Source organism: Oryctolagus cuniculus, chromosome 3 (genome assembly GCF_964237555.1).
Source record: "Oryctolagus cuniculus chromosome 3, mOryCun1.1, whole genome shotgun sequence".
Classification (NCBI taxonomy): Eukaryota; Metazoa; Chordata; class Mammalia; order Lagomorpha; family Leporidae; genus Oryctolagus; species Oryctolagus cuniculus.
In genome coordinates this window covers 165,140,667-165,159,417 of record NC_091434.1, presented here as the reverse complement: position 1 = coordinate 165,159,417, position 18,751 = coordinate 165,140,667, and the positions used below count along the sequence as shown (strand labels likewise).

The window sequence follows — 18,751 nt, the reverse complement described above, 5'->3', positions numbered from 1 at the left end:
CTAAATATAAACATTATCTTTTATGTAATAAGTATAACTTAACATATACAATCTATATTATAGATATAATAAATAATAATAATAATTAAATGGGAGAAAATCAAATGATATTGTTTTCCACTCCCCAGTGATCAGACAATAAAATGTAGTCATGGACAGTCTGGGCCAGAACGCAGTGAAGTGGAGGAAAGTAATTTCACTGTGGAAGTTGAAGTTTGTGCCATTTGACTAGCTTTTAGAACTCTGTTAGAGGAACTAAGCAGAGACTGAGATGGAGATTGATGTGTTAGGGTATATGTTGTGTAACAGCTGAGTGTTAATGTCTTTCCGTCTTCTAGCTGTTGTCTCAGGAGCCCAGCAATGGCATGTCCTCAGATCCCACTGTATTCTTAGATCGCCTGGCAGTGATATTTAGGTAAGAAGATCATTCTGCATGCCTCACAAGGGTTAAAAACTCAAACCATTATGTATTGATGCATGCATTTTTCCCCCCTCATTCTTCCAAGTACCACCTATAATCCTGTCTGTCGGGAGACTAAGCCTGTTACCTGAAGTTTTGAGGCAAAGACGATTTCTAAGAAATGATTCTTGGTAGATCTTCATTAAAAGACCTTTTAAGATGTAATTGATTCTTTTTGGCTCAAACTTTAGCATGCATCAAAATCACCTGGAAACACTGAGTGCTAGGTCCCATAGGATCCCTGGTTCTGATTGCTATCCAGAACCAGACCTTCAGAACCAATGCTATGTAGAATACGGGTCCAAAAAAGTAACGGAGTCTCTTCTGTGATTAAGTGAAATTAATCCTTCTGTGAAGTCAAGAGGAGCCTAACATTTAATCAGGCGTTTGAGTGACTGTGTTCAAAGCATGAATCTGACTGGCTTATGTGACTTACAATGTGTGAGACCCACAGACCATGTAACTAGAATGTCAGGGTGATGGTTGCTGAGAAGTCTATGTGAGATAAGCTAAAGCAGGCATTGTTTGTGCTTATTAATTATTGTCAGTAGGAATCCCTCATGAGTTGTTGCAGTACTTTCCTTATTCATATAACTGGGAGAGCCCAGATAGCATGCCATTTGGAGAGCCTGTTATCAGTAATCCTTATTTCATAGTAGAGAGGAAATCTGTATTAGGTGTAAATGTGTGCATTAAAGAAAGTTGCTTTTTAGCCTTTTAAAGTTAAAAAGTAGCTTTCCTTTAAAGAGACTGGTAATTAATCACATGTCTTTTGCCACCTGCTTTTCTTCAAATTAATAGGCTTTAGACAGAGAAGTTAGATGTGACATTGTAGATGGGTACATATTGTGCATCACCGGGCTCAGACTAGACCCATGACAGACATCTTTAGTGAACGATTGATCCTAAAGAATAGAACAGTACTTTGTTTCTCATAGTGTTTTCAGACAGCCTGTGTTCATTTTTTAGTATTTTGGAAAAAAACTACATATTCAGGTTTGTAAAGGGGAAAATTGGGGTAGTTGTAATGCCTCCAGGGCCCATATATTCAGTTACATTGGATTTACATATTCTAGTGGAAGTAACTCAGTGTGGCAAAAAAATGATAGAATGAGCTAAAGTGTGTGCTCCTGTTTGAGAGAGTAAAAGAAGAGATGCTGATGTAAGGAAATGACTTTACATTCTGATTTTCTTTATTTGGCAAGAATGATTATATGTAAACAAGCAGGAATCAGGCCTCTGGGCTCTCAGTGAAATTGCTCTTTCACAATTTTGTCTTTTCCCAGACATACTAATCCCATTGTGGAAAATGGACAGACTCATCCCTGCCAGAAGGTCATACAAGAAGTAAGTGTCGGTGAATGCCTGTGGAATCAAGGCTTTCTTGTTTTTTAGTTACAAGGCTTTGGGTAACTCATTGGAGAAAGTTCTGTCTTCCACGTTCATAGGGAAATGCGGTTTGTTGGTATGATTCTGATTTCACTGACATTAGGTTCAGAACTGTCCAAATGGTTAAAACTAGATTTGATAACAGCCGGCGCCGCGGCTCACTAGGCTAATCCTCCGCCTAGCGGCGCCGGCACACCGGGTTCTAGTCCCGGTCGGGGCGCCGGATTCTGTCCCGGTTGCCCCTCTTCCAGGCCAGCCCTCTGCTGTGGCCAGGGAGTGCAGTGGAGGATGGCCCAAGTGCTTGGGCCCTGCACCCCATGGGAGACCAGGAGAAGCACCTGACTCCTGGCTCCTGCCATTGGATCAGCGTGGTGCGCCGGCCGCAGCGCACCGGCCGCGGCGGCCATTGGAGGGTGAGCCAACGGCAAAGGAAGACCTTTCTCTCTGTCTCTCTCTCTCACTGTCCGCTCTGCCTGTTAAAAAAAAAAAAAAAAAAAAAAAAAAAAAAAAAACTAGATTTGATAACAAAACATGCTGTGGGGAAATGCGCTGAAAAGTCAGTGAAAGAAGTAGGGTAGGAGAGCCGGCCTTCCTCGTGTAGGGGGATCTGCCGGACCATTGCTAATTCAATTTCTTTCCCAATCCGGGCCCTTCCCTATCGTCGCCCCCTTCACCTTGGATCATGTTCAAGAAATTTGATGAAAAAGAAAATGTGTCCAACTGCATCCAGTTGAAAACCTCAGTAATTAAGGGTATTAAGAACCAGTTGATAGATCAATTTCCAGGTATTGAACCATGGCTTAATCAAATCATGCCTAAGAAAGATCCTGTCAAAATAGTTCGATGCCATGAACATATAGAAATCCTTACAGTAAATGGAGAATTACTATTTTTTAGACAAAGAGAAGGGCCTTTTTATCCAACCCTAAGGTTGCTTCACAAATATCCTTTTATCCTGCCACACCAGCAAGTTGATAAAGGAGCCATCAAATTTGTACTTAGTGGAGCAAATATCATGTGTCCGGGCTTAACTTCTCCAGGAGCTAAGCTTTACCCTGCAGCAGTAGATACCATTGTTGCAATTATGGCTGAAGGGAAACAGCATGCTCTGTGTGTTGGAGTCATGAAGATGTCTGCAGAAGACATCGAGAAAGTCAACAAAGGAATTGGCATTGAAAATATCCATTATTTAAATGATGGGCTGTGGCATATGAAGACATATAAATAAGCCTCAGAAGGAATGCATTGGGATAAATATGGATATTGTGCTGTATCTGTGCTTGTATGTGTGTGTGACAGCATGAAGATAATGCCTCTGTGGTTATGTTGAATAAATTCTACAGATGCTAAAAAAAAAAAAAAAAAAAAAAAAAAAAAAAAAAGAAGTAGGGTAGGAAAGGAGTAACTCTGATTCCTAGAGTTGCGAGGAGGCCCGAACAATGAAAGCAATGTTTGTGGCAAAGCTAGTGGCTTCAGCATGCTGCCCCTTTCCGAGTCTGAGATTTAGGAGCACAGGCATCTCTGTCTTTCAGCAGTTAAGACACATTCTTCCTGTTCTAAAAAGCTGCTGATTCTCTTAAGCAATGGTTAAGTTTCAGTGACGGGTGGTGTAACGACCCTGTGCACATGTACGGACACCTGGATCAGCCAGGATCAGGCCGTGTTTGACTTCTTGTAAAGAATGCTTTATCCATATTGTTTGAAAGCCAAGTCAGATGTTACCAACTCAGGGCACTCCATTTTCAGCGTTTAGTTGTTGATTGTTTTCTTTCTTGTGCTCTTTCACTTTTGACTCAGATATGGCCAGTTTTATCTGAGACTTTAAATAAGCACCGAGCTGATAATCGGATTGTAGAACGTTGCTGCAGGTGCCTGCGCTTTGCTGTTCGCTGTGTAGGCAAAGGATCTGCAGCCCTGCTGCAGCCACTAGTCACCCAGGTAAGTTCTTCACGAGCAGGCAATGTCGAGTTGTGCGGAACCTGTAGAATAAATTAAGAACCCATAGAACAGAAGCTTTGCTGATGAAACGAAATGCTTTTGATTTATTAAATACAAACTGAAAAATGCTTGGAAGAAATCTGTGCCTATGGTAGGTATGTCGTCTATTTGGGAAATAGCCTGTAATCTCTTCTGAGTATTGGTAGTCTAAATAGCTACATATTCCAGTATCCAGTTATGTGAAGAGAATGATTTATGCACAGCCCTGTGATTGGCAATGATAAACAATTTTGTATTCATTTTCATGGGGGAAAAATGGCAAATCAAACTTTGTTATTTGTTTTTTAAGATTTATTTATTTGAAAGAGTGATGGAGAGGGGCCGGCGCTGTGGCCTAGCGGGTAAAGCTGCCCGCCTACAGTGCTGAAATCCCATATGGGCGTCGGTTTGGGTCGTGGCTGCTCCACTTCCAATTCAGCTCTCTGCTGTGACCTGGGAAAACACTAGAGAATGGCCCAAGTCCTTGGGCCCCTGCACCCATGTGGGAGACCTGGAAGAAGCTCCTAGCTCCTGGCTTCAGATCGGCACAGCTCCAGCCAGTGCAGCCAATTGGGGAGTGAACCAGTGGATGGAAGACCTCTGTCGCTATGCCTCTCCTCCTCTCTCTGTGTAATGCTGACTTTCAAGTAAATAAATAAATCTTTAAAAAAAAAAAAGTGATGGAGAGAGGGAGAGACAGAGAAAGAAATGTTCCGTCTGCTGGTTCACTACGTGAATGGCCACACTACAGTTGGGGCTGGGCCAGGCTGCAACCAGGAGCCAGGAACTCCATTTGGGCTTCCTATGTGGGTGCAGGCACCCAAGTACTCAGGCCATCCTCCACTGCTATTCCAGGAGCATTAGCAGGGAGCTGGATTGGAAGCAGAGCAACCTGGATTCAAACCGGCACTCCGATATGGGATGCTGGCTTTGCACGCAGGGGCTTAATCCACTGTGCTACCCCACTGGCCCCCAAACTTGCTGCTTCATGACTCAAAGGGATTTTATTCTATTTTAACTACAATTTGTTCATAAAAATCTAAGTCTCTTATTTGTCAAAAAAATAAATTTGACCTTTTTAACGCTAAGATTGATATGTATTTATGATGATAGGACTCACTGTTGGAGTGTCTTAAGATCATACTCACATTTTTAACACTTCTCTATATGAGACACCTAATCTCAGCAAGATCAAGACTAGGATGAAGCAAGTGAGGTAGGTGCCTACGGCACAACATTTAGAGAGGCAGGGTAAAGTGTCAGTCCCGCATTTGCAGGATTCTGAGCCAGTAACTTCTGTGAGGAAAACTGCAGGGCTTCAGACCAGGGCCACACACCGCCTGACCTGAAGGGTCCTTCTCCACCTGGCAGAGCAGCTAAGGCACAGGAAGGAGCTCCTGACTCTGAGAGCGAGGGGCTCAAGTTCTGCACCCTGGGAGCCCTTAGCCACAGCTGGGTTGTGCCCATGCCATGTTACCACTTGCATAGCCTTGCCTCCACAAGTTGTAGGTTTGATGATTGTCCAGCTAAACACTTTTTAGTAGAATTTTCATTTTTAATAGTTCTCTGTACTGAGTACAACAATACGTTTATGTTTATATTTAGGCTGCCTCCACCTGTGGGTAAGTGCCCCCATCAGTGGTGTGTTCTGAGTCAAATACAGCTTGATTTAATGCCCCTTTGCTGTTGGAGGATTTGGATGCTGCTTTTTATTCCTGCTAATTAAATATGTGACCAACCCAATACAGTAGGATAGCATCTTATATAGGAAGTAAATTCTAAAGTCAACACATGTGACAAAAATGAATATCATCTTAGAGATCCCTTAAATCAGGGGGTCTGTAAACTGTTGCCAGAGGCCCTACTAATTTTGTAAAAGAAAAAAAAAAGCCTTACTGGAATATAGCCATACTTATTCATTTAAGTATGATCCATTGGCCATTTGTGCTACCTGGAGGAGTTGAGTAGTCAGAAGAGTGAATGTCCAGCAATTTACCTTGTGATTCCCAAGTTTGCCAGCCCAACTTAAATCACTCATTCATAGCTTTCAGTACACAGCAGTAAACAGTTTCTTAGCTCTCATCTCATGTTCATTCCCTTGTATATGCTGATAGAAGTTGGTTACTCTGCCCTTCAAACCTACCAAGCTTATAGAGTTAAATTTATGTAATGAGAGCAATATACGTACATACATGTTGTGTTTTAAATAGGTGAATGTACAATTGCCTCATAATTTTTAAAAATGGAGTAAAAATTCAGAAGAAATCATCTAAATGTATGTGTATATTAAAATTTTTGTTTTATAAATAAAGTGAATCATTGTAAAAATTAAGAGAAAGAATATGAAAGGAAGGAGGAGGAAGGGTAGGAGTGTAGGCGGGAGGAGGGTAGGGTGAGAAGTATCACTGTGCTCCCAAATCTATACACACAAAATACATGCATTCTGTTCACCTTAAAAATTTTTAAATAAATTAATAAAAACATTACAAAAGTGTATTCTGTTGAGATACAAATAACTTGATTGGAAGTTTTTTGTTTTTGTTTTTGTTTTTGTTTTTGTTTTTTGTAGACAGGCAGAGTTAGAAAGTGAGAGAGAGAAAGGTCTTCCTTTTTCCGTTGGTTCACCCCCCAAGTGGCCACTACAGCCGGCACGTTACGCCAATCCGAAGCCAGGAGCCAGGTGTTTCCTCCTGGTCTCCCATGCAGGTGCAGGGCTCAAGCACTTGGGCCATCCTCCACTGCCCTCCCGGGCCACAGCAGAGAGCTGGACTGGAAGAGGAGCAACCAGGACAGAATCCGGTACCCCGATGGGGACTAGAACCCGGGGTGCCGGCGCCACAGGCGGAGGTTTAGCCTAGTGAGCTGTGGCGCCGGCCGGAAGCTTATTTTTTATTTAAAAAATAAAATGGATGGGTTTGAGTGCAATTCAAATTTAAGCAGTGATCTCACTGCCTTCTCCAAGATGTGGGCATTTGGTATTTTTGTCCCAAATGTGGCTGTGCGTCTTATTAGAAATATGACTTATCTACAGTGCAAATAAGAACAACCTTTACTTTTGGAAAATTATAAGTATATTATAGTAGGGTTCTGCACATATTACACAAGCTTCTTAATGACTTCCAGCTTAAAACCACCCACAGATTTAAATCATTCATTATTAGAGCTAGTGAATGATTAGCTCTTAAAATATTGTTTTGGGAACATAAAAGGTCAAAGGCTTGAAAGAACTCTTAAATAGAGAACTTGGAAATTATTGAAGTAAGTGTTGCTTTTGCTTGGGCAGATGGTGAATGTGTACCATGTACATCAGCATTCCTGTTTCCTGTACCTGGGCAGTATCCTCGTGGATGAGTACGGCATGGAAGAAGGCTGTCGTCAGGGACTGCTAGACATGCTGCAGGTGTGTTTTGCTTGGGGACTCTCCACATATCAGGCCAAGAGGATCCGAAGTCCCAACCGTGGTCTTCACCATCCACCCCTGGTGATCTCCTAATAACGAGGAGATAGAAACTTTCTCAGTTTTCTCAGGACAGACCTGCTTGGGAGAGTCAGAAAGAAAGAGACGTTGCTCACATGGGTGTAGTGATCATTACAGACAATACTGTGCTGCAGAGATGGATTGTTGGGGTTGGGGGAAGGTGGATAAGCAGATTTAAATGAAGCGTCGCTGAGATCAAGCATGATTTTATTTTTAATGTCCTGTTTGGAAGAGCCATTGAACTACTTTACCTAGCAACAAGGAGGTTTTTAGGGTTAATAGCTGGCATTGGAAAGGGCTTCTGATACACTGCTTTATCAAGGGGATCAGGAGGGCGGGCTGCAGATGTATTAGAGAATGAAGTATGCCGCTCTTTTTCCCAAGGTGTCTTTCCATTAAAATTGGTGATTTCGTTAGGAAGACTTCGTCTACTCCTTTAGTGGTGTCTTTGCTTTTAGAAATTTCTAAAACTGTGAGATGCTATCTCAGCTCAAATCCGTGTCTTCAAGTCTTTCTGAGACGGGGACTTCTTAGGTGAAAACTGTTCATGTTAACTGGGAAGGATCTCAACATTCCCTCTCTTCATTGATTCTCCGTCGTCTTTTCTCACCTGTGCTTCCTTTCTGTGTTCCTCTGTGTCTGTGGTGATAGCTGGCAAGTCTGGGTGAGCATTTCTTTTACAGTCCCCATTCTGTTTCAGGCACTGTGTATCCCCACCTTTCAGCTCCTAGAGCAGCAGAGTGGCCTCCAGAACCACCCCGACACTGTGGATGACCTGTTCCGGCTCGCCACCAGGTAGTGCGCTGCGCAGAGCACGCCTTGTGCTTGTTGCTCCTCCGCATCACCGATTGGTTGATCCTGCCGTCTGACACCTGACTGTTTCCTTCTCTGTACAGAGATGTCTTTGGCATATATAGATTGTGAGCTGGGATCCCCTGGGTGGAAGCAGACGGGAGGTTGCTGAGGGCTTCCATGAAGGGAGCAGGCCCAGCTAATGGAGATGAACTTGGGACAAGCCTGTGACTGTGTAATTTTAAAAGCCCCAGCATTGGCTCTTTTTATGCTGCTGTGATTTGTTTTGTGTTCCACCTCAACTTTATCCTTGAGTGCTTGTACCTCAGAATTCCTAGAATTTTTTTTTTTTTTAAAGATTTATTTATTTATTTGAAAGACAGAGAGAGAGGTTTTCCATCCATTGATTCATTCTCCAATGGCCTCAAGGGCTGGAGCTGGGTGACCCGAAGCCAGGAACTTCTTCCAGGTCCCCCACAAAGGTGCAGGGGCACAAGCATTTGGGCCATCTTCTACTTTCCCAGGCCATAGCAGAGAGCTGGATTGGAAGTGGAGCAACCGGGACTCAAACTGGCACACCATATGGGTTTCCGGCACTGTAGGCTGCAGCTTTACCCACTACACCACAGTGCCAACCCCTAAAATTCCTAGGATTTTAAGGTGCCTTAGAAGTTATCTGGTACTGCACATCTTAGCTGTTCCCCAGTCTGCCACCACATTTACTACTTAAATTATTTTTCCCTGTAGCACTGACAACATGGTTGGTGGACTTCTGCATGAATTCCTTCTTAGTCCTCAGCTAAAGAATTTGAATCAAATCACTGAGGGTTTTTTGTTTTTGTTTTTGTTTTTTTGACAGGCAGAGTTAGACAGTGAGAGAGACAGAGAGAAAGGTCTTCCTTCCGTTGGTTTACCCCCTAAATGGCTGCTACGGCCAGTGCACTGCGCTGATCCGAAGCCAGGAGCCAGGTGCTTCTCCTGGTCTCCCGTGCGGGTGCAGGGCCCAAGGACCTGGGCCATCCTCCACTGCCCTCCCGGGCCACAGCAGAGAGCTGGCCTGGAAGAGGAGCAACCGGGACAGAATCCGGTGCCCCAACCAGGACTAGAACCCAGGATTCTGGCGGCGCCGGCCCACTGAGTATTTTTTAACAAAAAGAAGCTACTATTTTTTTAAAAAAAAACCAGTGTGTCATTTACAACCATAAAGTAATATTTACTGTTTCATCAATATTGAATACTGAGGAGGAGGCGTTAGGTAGCAGGTAAAGCTTCCACCTGTGACACTGGCATCCTATATGGGCCCCAGTTCTACTCCTGGCTGCTCCACTTCTGATCCAGCTACCTGCTAATGTGCCTGGATAAGCAGCAGAAGATGACCCAAGGGTTTAGGTTCCTGCCACCCACATGGAAGACCTGGAAGAAGCTCCTGGCTCCTGGCTTCAGACCGGCCCAACTTCAGCCATTGCGGCCATTTGGGGAGTGACCAGGGGTTGAAAGATCTCTCTCTGTCTCTTTCTCTGTGGTTCTGCCTTTCAAATAAATAAGTAAATCTTTAAAATATATATATATAATTTAAGATAAGTTTTTTAAAAAGAGCTTGAATATTGAAATTTTTTTGCTAGCTTTTGGACAGAGTAGAAAAATCTTTTTAAAATTTTATTTGAAAAGTAGAAATAAAGAGGGAGATCTTCCATCCACTGACAACAGCCAGGGCCCTAGCCCATGCTGAAATCAGGAACCTGGAGCTCCATTTGGGTCTTTGCTGTGGGTAGCAGGGGCCCAAGCACTTGAACCATTACTTGTTGCCTCCCAAGATGCAAACCAGCAGGAAGCTAGACGAAAGCAGAGTAGCTGGCATTCAGACCAGGCACTCCAGTATGGGATATGTGTGTCAAATGGTAACTTAAGCTGCTACATCAAGCACCGACCCCAGGAAAACCTTTTTTGATTTGATAGGAGAGAATAGTTAGATGGACTGTCCACATGTTTTCCCAAGGTGTGGTCATTGCAAAGCTGATCCCTGGAGATGCTCTTTGCACAAATGGTCAACTAAGTTTGGAAAATACTGTATCTTTTTCTTAAGAAATTTTCCTTATATATTAAACGATATGAGAAATGCTGTATTAGGTAATAATAATAAACAACAAAACCACTTTTTTTTTCTATTTTGCTTGAAACCAAGAAAAAGATCCCATATGCTAGTTTATTCCTCATGAGGAATCGTCTTCCCTTTAATATACCAATCCATCCATACTATTTAATTCCCTCACACAGTATTTAAACTTTCCATCAGCCATACATAGAGCCAAAAGAGTTAAACCTCTTAATGCTAGTTTTGTTAAAAAGAGTAATGGTTACATACTTAGACTTTTACAGACTGAATTTTTTTTAAAGATTTATTTATTTGAAAATCAGAGTTACACAGAGAGAGGGAGAGGTCTTCCATCTGCTGGTTCACTCCCCAGTTGGCTGCAATGGCCAGAGCTGAGTTGATCCAAAGCCAGGAGACAGGAGCTTCTTGTGGTTCTCGCATGTGGGTGCAGGGGTCCAAGGACTGGGGCCATCTTCTTTTTTTTTTTTAATAGAAAACTTTTATTTAATATATATAAATTTCAAAAGTACAACTTTTGGATTACAGTGGTTCTTGCCCCCATAACCACCCTCCCACCCGCAAACCATCCCATCTCCTACTCCCTCTCCCATCCCATTCTTCATTAAGATTCATTTTTAATTATCTTTATACAGAAGATCAACTCTATACTGAGTAAAGATTTCAACCATTTGCAACCACACAGACACACAAAATATAAAGTACTGTTTGAAGGTTAGTTTTACCATTAATTCTCATAGTACAACACATTAAGGACAGAGGTCATACATGGAGAGTAAGTGCATAGTAACTCCTGTTGTTGATTTAACAATTGACACTCTTATTTATGACGTCAGTAATCACCCGAGGCCCTTGTCATGAGCTGCCAAGGCTATGGAAGCCTCTTGAGTTCACAAACTCCGACTTTATTTAGACAAGGCCATAATCAAAGTGGAAGTTCTCTCCTCCCTTCGGAGAAAGGTACCTCCTTCTTTGATGGGACTTGGGCCATCTTCTACCACTTTCCCAGGCCATAGCAGAGAGCTGTATCTGAAGAGGAGCAGCAGCGGGGACTTGAAGTAGGGCCCATATGGATGCCAGCGCTTTAGGCGGCGGCTTTACCTGCTACGCCACAGCACCAGACCCTTACAGACTGAATTTTAAGAAATGGATCACCTAACAGTTTGACCCGTAAATTTGGAGGAACAATTTTGTAGTATTTGCTTCTACAGCTTCAAAATGGGTTGACTAATACCTTGGATCTCACATCTGTTAACATAAGTCCTGGAGGGACTTTATATCCCATAATAATACATTATTTTTTAGTATGGATCTCAATCATGTATGAAATACATTTCCATTGTGCTTAATGCTATCATTCAAATCTTGTAGAACAGCTTAAATTTATAGATTTCATATTGCATTTAGAAAAAGAGCTTACTTTTTTCCAAAAACACATCTAGATAATTAGGCATATCCTTTGTTAAACATTTTCTTTCAGAATAATTTTAAATTTACAGAACAAAAATTGTGTAGTAAAACTCCACAAATCTTACTTGAACACATAACCTTTGTTTTTGTTTTTGTTTTTGTTTTGAGGTAATCCTATTGGTGTCCTGGGAACTGGTATTCTATGGTGTGTACTTGGGAAAATGCTGGTTTAACGCTTTAGGATTTAACTTTTTAACCCAGGAGAATTTCTAGTTATTAACCCCCTTGACTGATTTTCCTTGAAACTGCCTGACCTGATTTATAAAACCATACTTGAAAATTAGTTTTTTTTCTTTTTTTAAGATTTATTTATTTATTTGAAGTAAGAGTTATAGGGGTGGGGGGAGAAAGAAAAGGAGATCTTCCATCTGTTGGTTCACTCCCCAGATGGTTGCAATAGCCAGGAGTGAGCCAAGCTGAAGCTAGGAACCAGAAGCTTCATCCAGGTCTCCCACATGGGTAGCAGAGGCCCAAGCACTTGAACCATCTTCCACTGCTTTTCCCAGGCCATCAGCAGGGAGCTGGAACAGAAGTGGAGCAGCTGGTACTCAAACAGGTGCTTATATAGGATGCCAGCTCACAGGCGAGCAGCTTTACCCACTATGCCACAACACTAGCCCCAAAAATTGAGTTTGGACATATGTCTTTTCATATGTTAATCTAAGATATGGTCCCTTGGTTGTCCTGACTTTTGTTCTTGTTGTTTTAAAAACAGCTTTAAATTCACAGCAAAGCTACTTGAAAAGTATAGTTTACATAAAATCCCTGTCCCCCTTTCCAACACACATATAACCTTTCCTACTACCAACATCCTATACCACCAGCGCAGTAAATGTATTACAGTTAGTGAGCATGCAGTGAAACATCTCTCCTCAATTCTGTAGTTTACATTAGGGTTCACTCTTAGTATATATTCTGTAGCTTTTGACAACTGTACAAAAATATTTATCCCCTGGGCTGGCGCTGTGTTGTAGTGGGTTAAGCTACCGCCTCAGTGCCGGCATCTGATATGGGCGCTGGTTTGATTCTGGCTCTCTGCTTCCGAACCAGCTGCCTGCCAATGCACCTGGGAAAGCAGGAAAAGATAGCCCGAGTGCTTGGGCCCCTGCACCCATGCGGGAGACCTGGAAGAAGCTCCTGGCTTCAATCTGGCCCAGCTCTGGCCATTGTGGCTGTTTGGGGAGTGAATAAGCAGATGGAAGATCTCTCTCTCTCTATCTCTGTCTCTTTCTCCCTGTGGCTCTGCCTTTCAAATAAAATAAATAAATCGTTTTTTAAAAGACATGTATCCACCGTTTTATTAGCATGCAGAGATTTTCGCTGCCCTAAAAATCCTCTGTGCTCTGTCTGTTCATCCTGTCCTCCCCTCCTAGCAACCATTGATGTTTTTACTGTCTACATAGTTTTATGCTTTACGCTGGCAGTTTTGACACCTAGCTTCTCTTTCCATGCCAGGTTTATTCAGCGTAGCCCTGTCACTTTACTGAGGAGCCAAGTAGTCATCCCAATCTTACAGTGGGCCATTGCCTCCACTACCCTGGACCACCGGGATGCCAACTGTAGCGTCATGAGATTCCTGCGAGACCTCATCCATACAGGCGTAGCCAATGATGTAAGTATGAATATTGTGTCTTTTCAACTTCACACTTTATTATCTTCTATTTCTTCCTCATCCTTTAGGGGATAACGAGTACCGTAGTATCTCCTTATTTGGTGTGTATTAATAAATATTTACCGTAGTGAGTCATTCACTAATCATAATAGCAATGTTAGATCTATTGTATCTGTGTTGAGTGCTGTGGGCTACACAAAGCTATTCCTGCTCCCAAACCATTTGGTATATAGTCAAAGAGATAAATAGATACAAAGAGTTAACAAGAATATAATATTTGATTGTCAGATGAATGATAAGAGTCATGTTTGCTATGAGTTCAGAGAAGGGAAAGCTTTCGACAGGAATAACTGGATAACTGTGGGAGAGGAAGAACTTAAATGAAGCCCTAAAGACAGAGGTGGAGTTTGGATGGATTGGGAGAAGATAGCCCAGTGAGGGCATAAAGCCCTAGCAGAGAAAGTCACACTAGCACTGAGTATGTTAGTAAGCCGTGATAGGACCTGCTGGGCTGGGGTGGTGAAGGGACTCACAAGATTTTCAGGGGTCGATGTGGTCAGATGTGGGATAGAATCAAAGTTTAGAGAGAGCAGTGAAGAAGTATGTAAACAGGCAAAGGTTGGCAGTAAAAGAAGAAAATAACTAGAAGATATAATTTTTATTTCTAAAAGATTTATCTGTTTGAAAGGCAGAGAGAGAGAGAGACATCTTTCATCTGCTGGTTCATTTCCCCAAATGGCTGCCGTGGCCAGGACTTGGCCAGGCCTAAGCCAGGAGCCCATAATTCCATTCCAGTCTCCCACATGGGTGGTAGAGGCCCAAACGCTTGGTCCATTTTCCACTGCTTTCCCTGGAGCATTAGCAGGGAGCTGGATTGGAAGCACAGCAGTGAGGGCTCAAACTGGCACTCCCGTATAGGCTACTGACATGACAGGTGGTAGCTTAACCCACTGGACAATGCCAGCCCCTGAAAGGTAATTTTTAGAAAGATTTTTCTAAAGGTAGTTAAAGATACATTTGTATATATAAAGACTACAACAAAAAAGGAAAAATCAAGATTTTTTATAGGAATAATTAAATATCTGATAGAAATTGGCAATTTTCATTTCAGTTATTTTTAGAAAAAGGAAGTAGAACACAAGTTATATTTTTTAACTGGAAAGAAATTTTAAAAAGTGCTAATCTTTTTTTTTTTTTTTTTTTTTTTTTTTTTTTTTTTTTGGACAGAGTGGATAGAGAGAGAGAGAAAGGTCTTCCTTTTTACCGTTGGTTCACCCTCCAATGGCCACTGCGGCCGGCGCACCGCACTGATCTGATGGCAGGAGCCAGGTACTTATCCTGGTCTCCCATGGGGTGCAGGGCTCAAGCACTTGGGCCATCCTCCACTGCACTCCCTGGCCACAGCAGAGAGCTGGCCTGGAAGAGGGGCAACCGGGACAGAATCTGGCACCCCGACTGGGACTAGAACCCAGTGTGCCGGCGCCGCAAGGCGGAGGATTAGCCTAGTGAGCCACAGCGCCGGCTAAAAAGTGCTAATCTTAATTCTTAGTACTTACCATTGCCCCTGCCTTCTAATCTTGGGTCCAGTTGTGGCATAGTGGGTGAAGTCACCGCCCACAACTCTGGTATCCTGTTTGGGTGCCGGTTTGAGTCTTAGCTGCTCCACTTCCAATCCAGCTCCCTGCTAATGGCCTGAGAAAAGCAGCAAAGGATGGCCCAAATACTTGGGCCCCTGCCACCCATGTGGGAGATCTGGATGAAGCTCCTGGCTCTTGGCTTCAGCCTGCCTGTTGTAGCCTTCTGGGAATTAAACCAGCAGATGGAAGAACTCTCTTTTTTTAAGATTTATTTTATTTATTTGAAAGTCAAAGTTACAGAGAGAGGGAGAGACCGAGAGAGATCTTCCATCTGCTGGTTCACTCCCCAGATGGCTGCAACAGCTGGAACTGCGCCGATCTGAAACCAAGCAGCCAGGAGCTTCCTCTAGGTCTCCCATGTGGGTGCAGGTGCCCAAGCACTTGGGCCATCTTCTACTGCTTTCCCAGGCCATAGCAGAGAGCTGGATCAGAAGAGGAGCAGCTGGGATTCGAACTGGCACCCATATGGGATGCCGGCGCTTCAAGCCAGGGTTTTAACCTGCTGTGCCACAGTGCCAGCCCCTAAATAAATCTTTTTTAAAAAATTGCTAATAAACACATGAGAAAGTGCTCAGTATTAAAAATTCTTTAAACATTAAGGTTAATCTCTGTTAAAACTCATGCCCATTTTCTCAGTACTGAACTCTCATGTTTTCTTCCAAATGATGAAGCATTAAGTAGACTTTATGGATTCAGTTGTTGTATAACACGCGTACTTTCTTCATTAGGAAAGAGAAGTTACTAGGCGAATGGGGTACTTGCTGTTTGGAGAGTTGAGGCTCGGACATGGCATCTGATGCTCCTGCTCTCTTACAGCATGAAGAAGACTTTGAATTACGGAAGGAACTGATTGCACAGGTGATGAACCAGCTCGGACAGCAGCTTGTCAGCCAGCTGCTCCATACGTGCTGCTTTTGTCTCCCTCCCTACACCCTACCAGATGTGGCTGAAGTGCTCTGGGAAATCATGCAGGTTGACAGACCGGTAAGATGGTTTCTGTTTCTGTATTGCATGGCAGAGTGACAGAGAGAGGGTGGGAGAGAGAGAAAAATCTTCCTTCCCCTCATTCATTCCCAAAATGGCTGAAAGAGCCAAGGCTGGGCATGGCCACAACCAGGAACCAGAAGCTGCTTCTGGGTCTCCCACATGTATGGCAGGGTCCCAAGCACTTGGGTCATTCTCAGCTGCCTTCCCAGGTACATTAGCAGGAAACTGAATCAGAAGTGGAGTGCCAGCCTGGAACTGCCACTCCGATATGGGAAGCCGGGCCCCTCCAACCCTGTTTTTGTTTTGTTTTGTTTTAAGATTTATTTGTTTATTTGAAAGAGTTACACAGAGAGAGGTTTTCCATCTGATGGTTGGCCACAACGGCCGGAGCTGCTCTGATCTGAAGCCAGGAGCTTCTGGGTCTCCCACATGGGTGCAGGGGCCCAGCAACTTGGACCACCTTCCGCTGCTTTCCCAGGCCATAGCAGAGAGCTGGATCAGAAGTGGAGCAGGGGCCAGCACCGTGGCTCATTTGGTTAATCCTCCACCTGCAGCACCAGCATCGCTACGGGTGCCGAGTTCTAGTCCCGGTTGCTCCTCTTCCAGTCCAGCTCTCTGCTGTGGCCCAGGAAGGCAGTGGAGGATGGCCCAAGTGCTTGGGTCCTGCACCCCCATGGGAGAGCAGGAGAAGCCCCTGGCTCCTGGCTTCGGATCAGTACAGTGCCAGCCATGGAGGCCATTTGGGAAGTGAACCAACAGAATTATTAAAAAAAAAGAAGTAGAAGCCGGCGCCGCGGCTCAATAAGCTAATCCTCCCCCTAGCGGCGCCGGCACACCGGGTTCTAGTCCCGGTCAGGGCACCGGATTCTTTCCCGGTTGCCCCTCTTCCAGGCCAGCTCTCTGCTATGGCCCGGGAGTGCAGTGGAGGATGGCCCAAGTGCTTGGGCCCTGCACCCCATGGGAGACCAGGAGAAGCACCTGGCTCCTGCCATCGGATCAGTGCGCCGGCCACAGCGCGCCAGCCATGGCGGCCATTGGAAGGTGAACCAACGGCAAAAGGAAGACTTTTCTCTCTGTCTCTCTCTCTCTCACTGTCCACTCTGCCTGTCCAAAAAAAAAAAAAAAAAAAGTAGAGCACCAGTGCCTCAGGCCAGGTTGTTAACCACTGCACCACAGCACCGGCCTCGCCAACCCTAACTCTGAAACCAGCCCTGTTACATGTCCATGGAACCAAATTTAGGTTTATTGCTAAGTTCATTAGGTAGATGAAGGGACCCATAGAAAGCCAGTAATTCCTTATTGGGTTTTTGAAAGTATGTTTGTGTTATTGTCATAGGGTTTATACTGTATGTTACCAGAAGTAAGTACTAAGCATTGACTTTAGCTGTGAGGAATGTATTCTGTTGTGAGAGCTACCCATATGTTATTTATATCAAGTTGCAGATTATTCAAGAGGTGTTCGGTCACTTGAGGCTCCTTAGAAAGCACTGTATTGTTTCTTGATGATATATCTAGCCAGAGCTTTTGGAGGTCAAACCAGTCTACAGTATACACTTGGATTTATTTTCTCTTTGGATTTATCTAAACAAGGTCCTTTTTGTCCACCTGAGTATGGAAATATTTTAGGGGGCTACCCAGTTATGTCCATGTCATTTGAGTACTGGGTCTCTTAATCATAAATCATGTATGCTACATAAATCTTTTTGCGTGTAGTGGTAAGGTATAATACAGCCTGTAAGTTAATTATTAAAATAGGTTTTATAGTTTTTAGTATTAATATAAAAGCAGTTCAGGAAAGTACACAATTAAACCTAAAGTGAGCTGTCTTCCAGAACCACAAGATGGATAATAAGACATACTGGATGGTTTCTGTCGTTCTCATTGCTGGTTGTTCATTACACATGTGCCATTCCAATCTAATGGACTAGCACTTTTGTCTTTCTTAAAAGCTACCCTTTAAGCTCCCAGGAACAAACCTTTTTCATTCCAAAAATCCTTGACTTGAGAAATAAAATCTTCATATTCTTAAACTGTTTTATAAATGCACTTGTTCTCAAATCACAGAAGACTTATGTAATTCTAACTTTACAAAAACATTCTTGATTTACAGATTTATGGTTTAAGTGAAAAAATTAGAACAGCAAATTTGGACAGAAGCAGAAATTAAGTAGCCATGTCCATTTAAGAGTTTACTATGTAAGGGCTCTTGTTACACTACAGCATGTCAAGCCACCATTTATGATGCTAGCATCCCGTATCCAAGTACTACTTCGAGTCCTGGCTGCTCCACTTCCAATCCAGCTCCCTGCTAATGCACCTGGGAAGGCAGCAGAAGATGGCCCAAGCACTTGGGTCACTGACACCCGTGTTGGAGATCAGGATGAAGTTCCTGGCTCCTGGCTTTGGATCAGCCCAGACTTGGCTGTTGGAGTCATTTGAGAGTGAACCACAGATGGAAGATATCTTTATGTCTCTGTCTCTGTCCCTCTGCCTTTCAAATAACTAGAACTTAAAGGAAATTTGCTATTTACATAGGCACTTAGTTATCAAATAATTTAAAGTGATTGTCTTCTAATAAATACCAACTTACAGCTGAGTTTTTGTAAAGGCACTCTTACATAAATTTGGGTTGTCTGTACCATGTAAGCTGATGGATATTATAACTAAGGATATGAATCTAAAGAAAATTCACACTCTCAAGCACTTTCTTAATCATACCATTTTCAAAGCTCAATATACAAATTCTCCAGTAGAAGATGACATACCAGCTTTCTCACTTAACTTGAGTAATCTGTTAAAGTCTTTCCTCTGTTCCCCTGTTTGTTGGATACTTACCTGT

At 43.2% G+C, this 18,751-nt stretch overlaps 2 protein-coding genes across 4 annotated transcripts in view; both read left to right on the top strand.

Annotated features, from left to right (window-relative positions):
• TNPO3 (transportin 3) overlaps positions 1–18,751 on the top strand; it is a 107,170-nt gene that overhangs the window by 72,131 nt on the left and 16,288 nt on the right. For all 3 annotated transcript variants that reach the window (XM_008258220.4, XM_051848948.2, XM_070071302.1), the window contains 7 exons: positions 339–415; positions 1,747–1,807; positions 3,647–3,787; positions 7,110–7,226; positions 8,005–8,099; positions 13,132–13,288; positions 15,742–15,909. In XM_008258220.4, the coding sequence (XP_008256442.2) occupies positions 339–415; positions 1,747–1,807; positions 3,647–3,787; positions 7,110–7,226; positions 8,005–8,099; positions 13,132–13,288; positions 15,742–15,909 (816 nt within the window). The remainder of the gene's footprint in view (positions 1–338; positions 416–1,746; positions 1,808–3,646; positions 3,788–7,109; positions 7,227–8,004; positions 8,100–13,131; positions 13,289–15,741; positions 15,910–18,751) is intronic.
• LOC100349232 (malignant T-cell-amplified sequence 1) lies at positions 2,400–3,598 on the top strand. The gene has a single exon (XM_002712048.5). It carries the CDS (start codon positions 2,532–2,534, stop codon positions 3,075–3,077), a length of 546 nt encoding a protein of 181 aa, XP_002712094.1. The 5' UTR covers positions 2,400–2,531; the 3' UTR covers positions 3,078–3,598.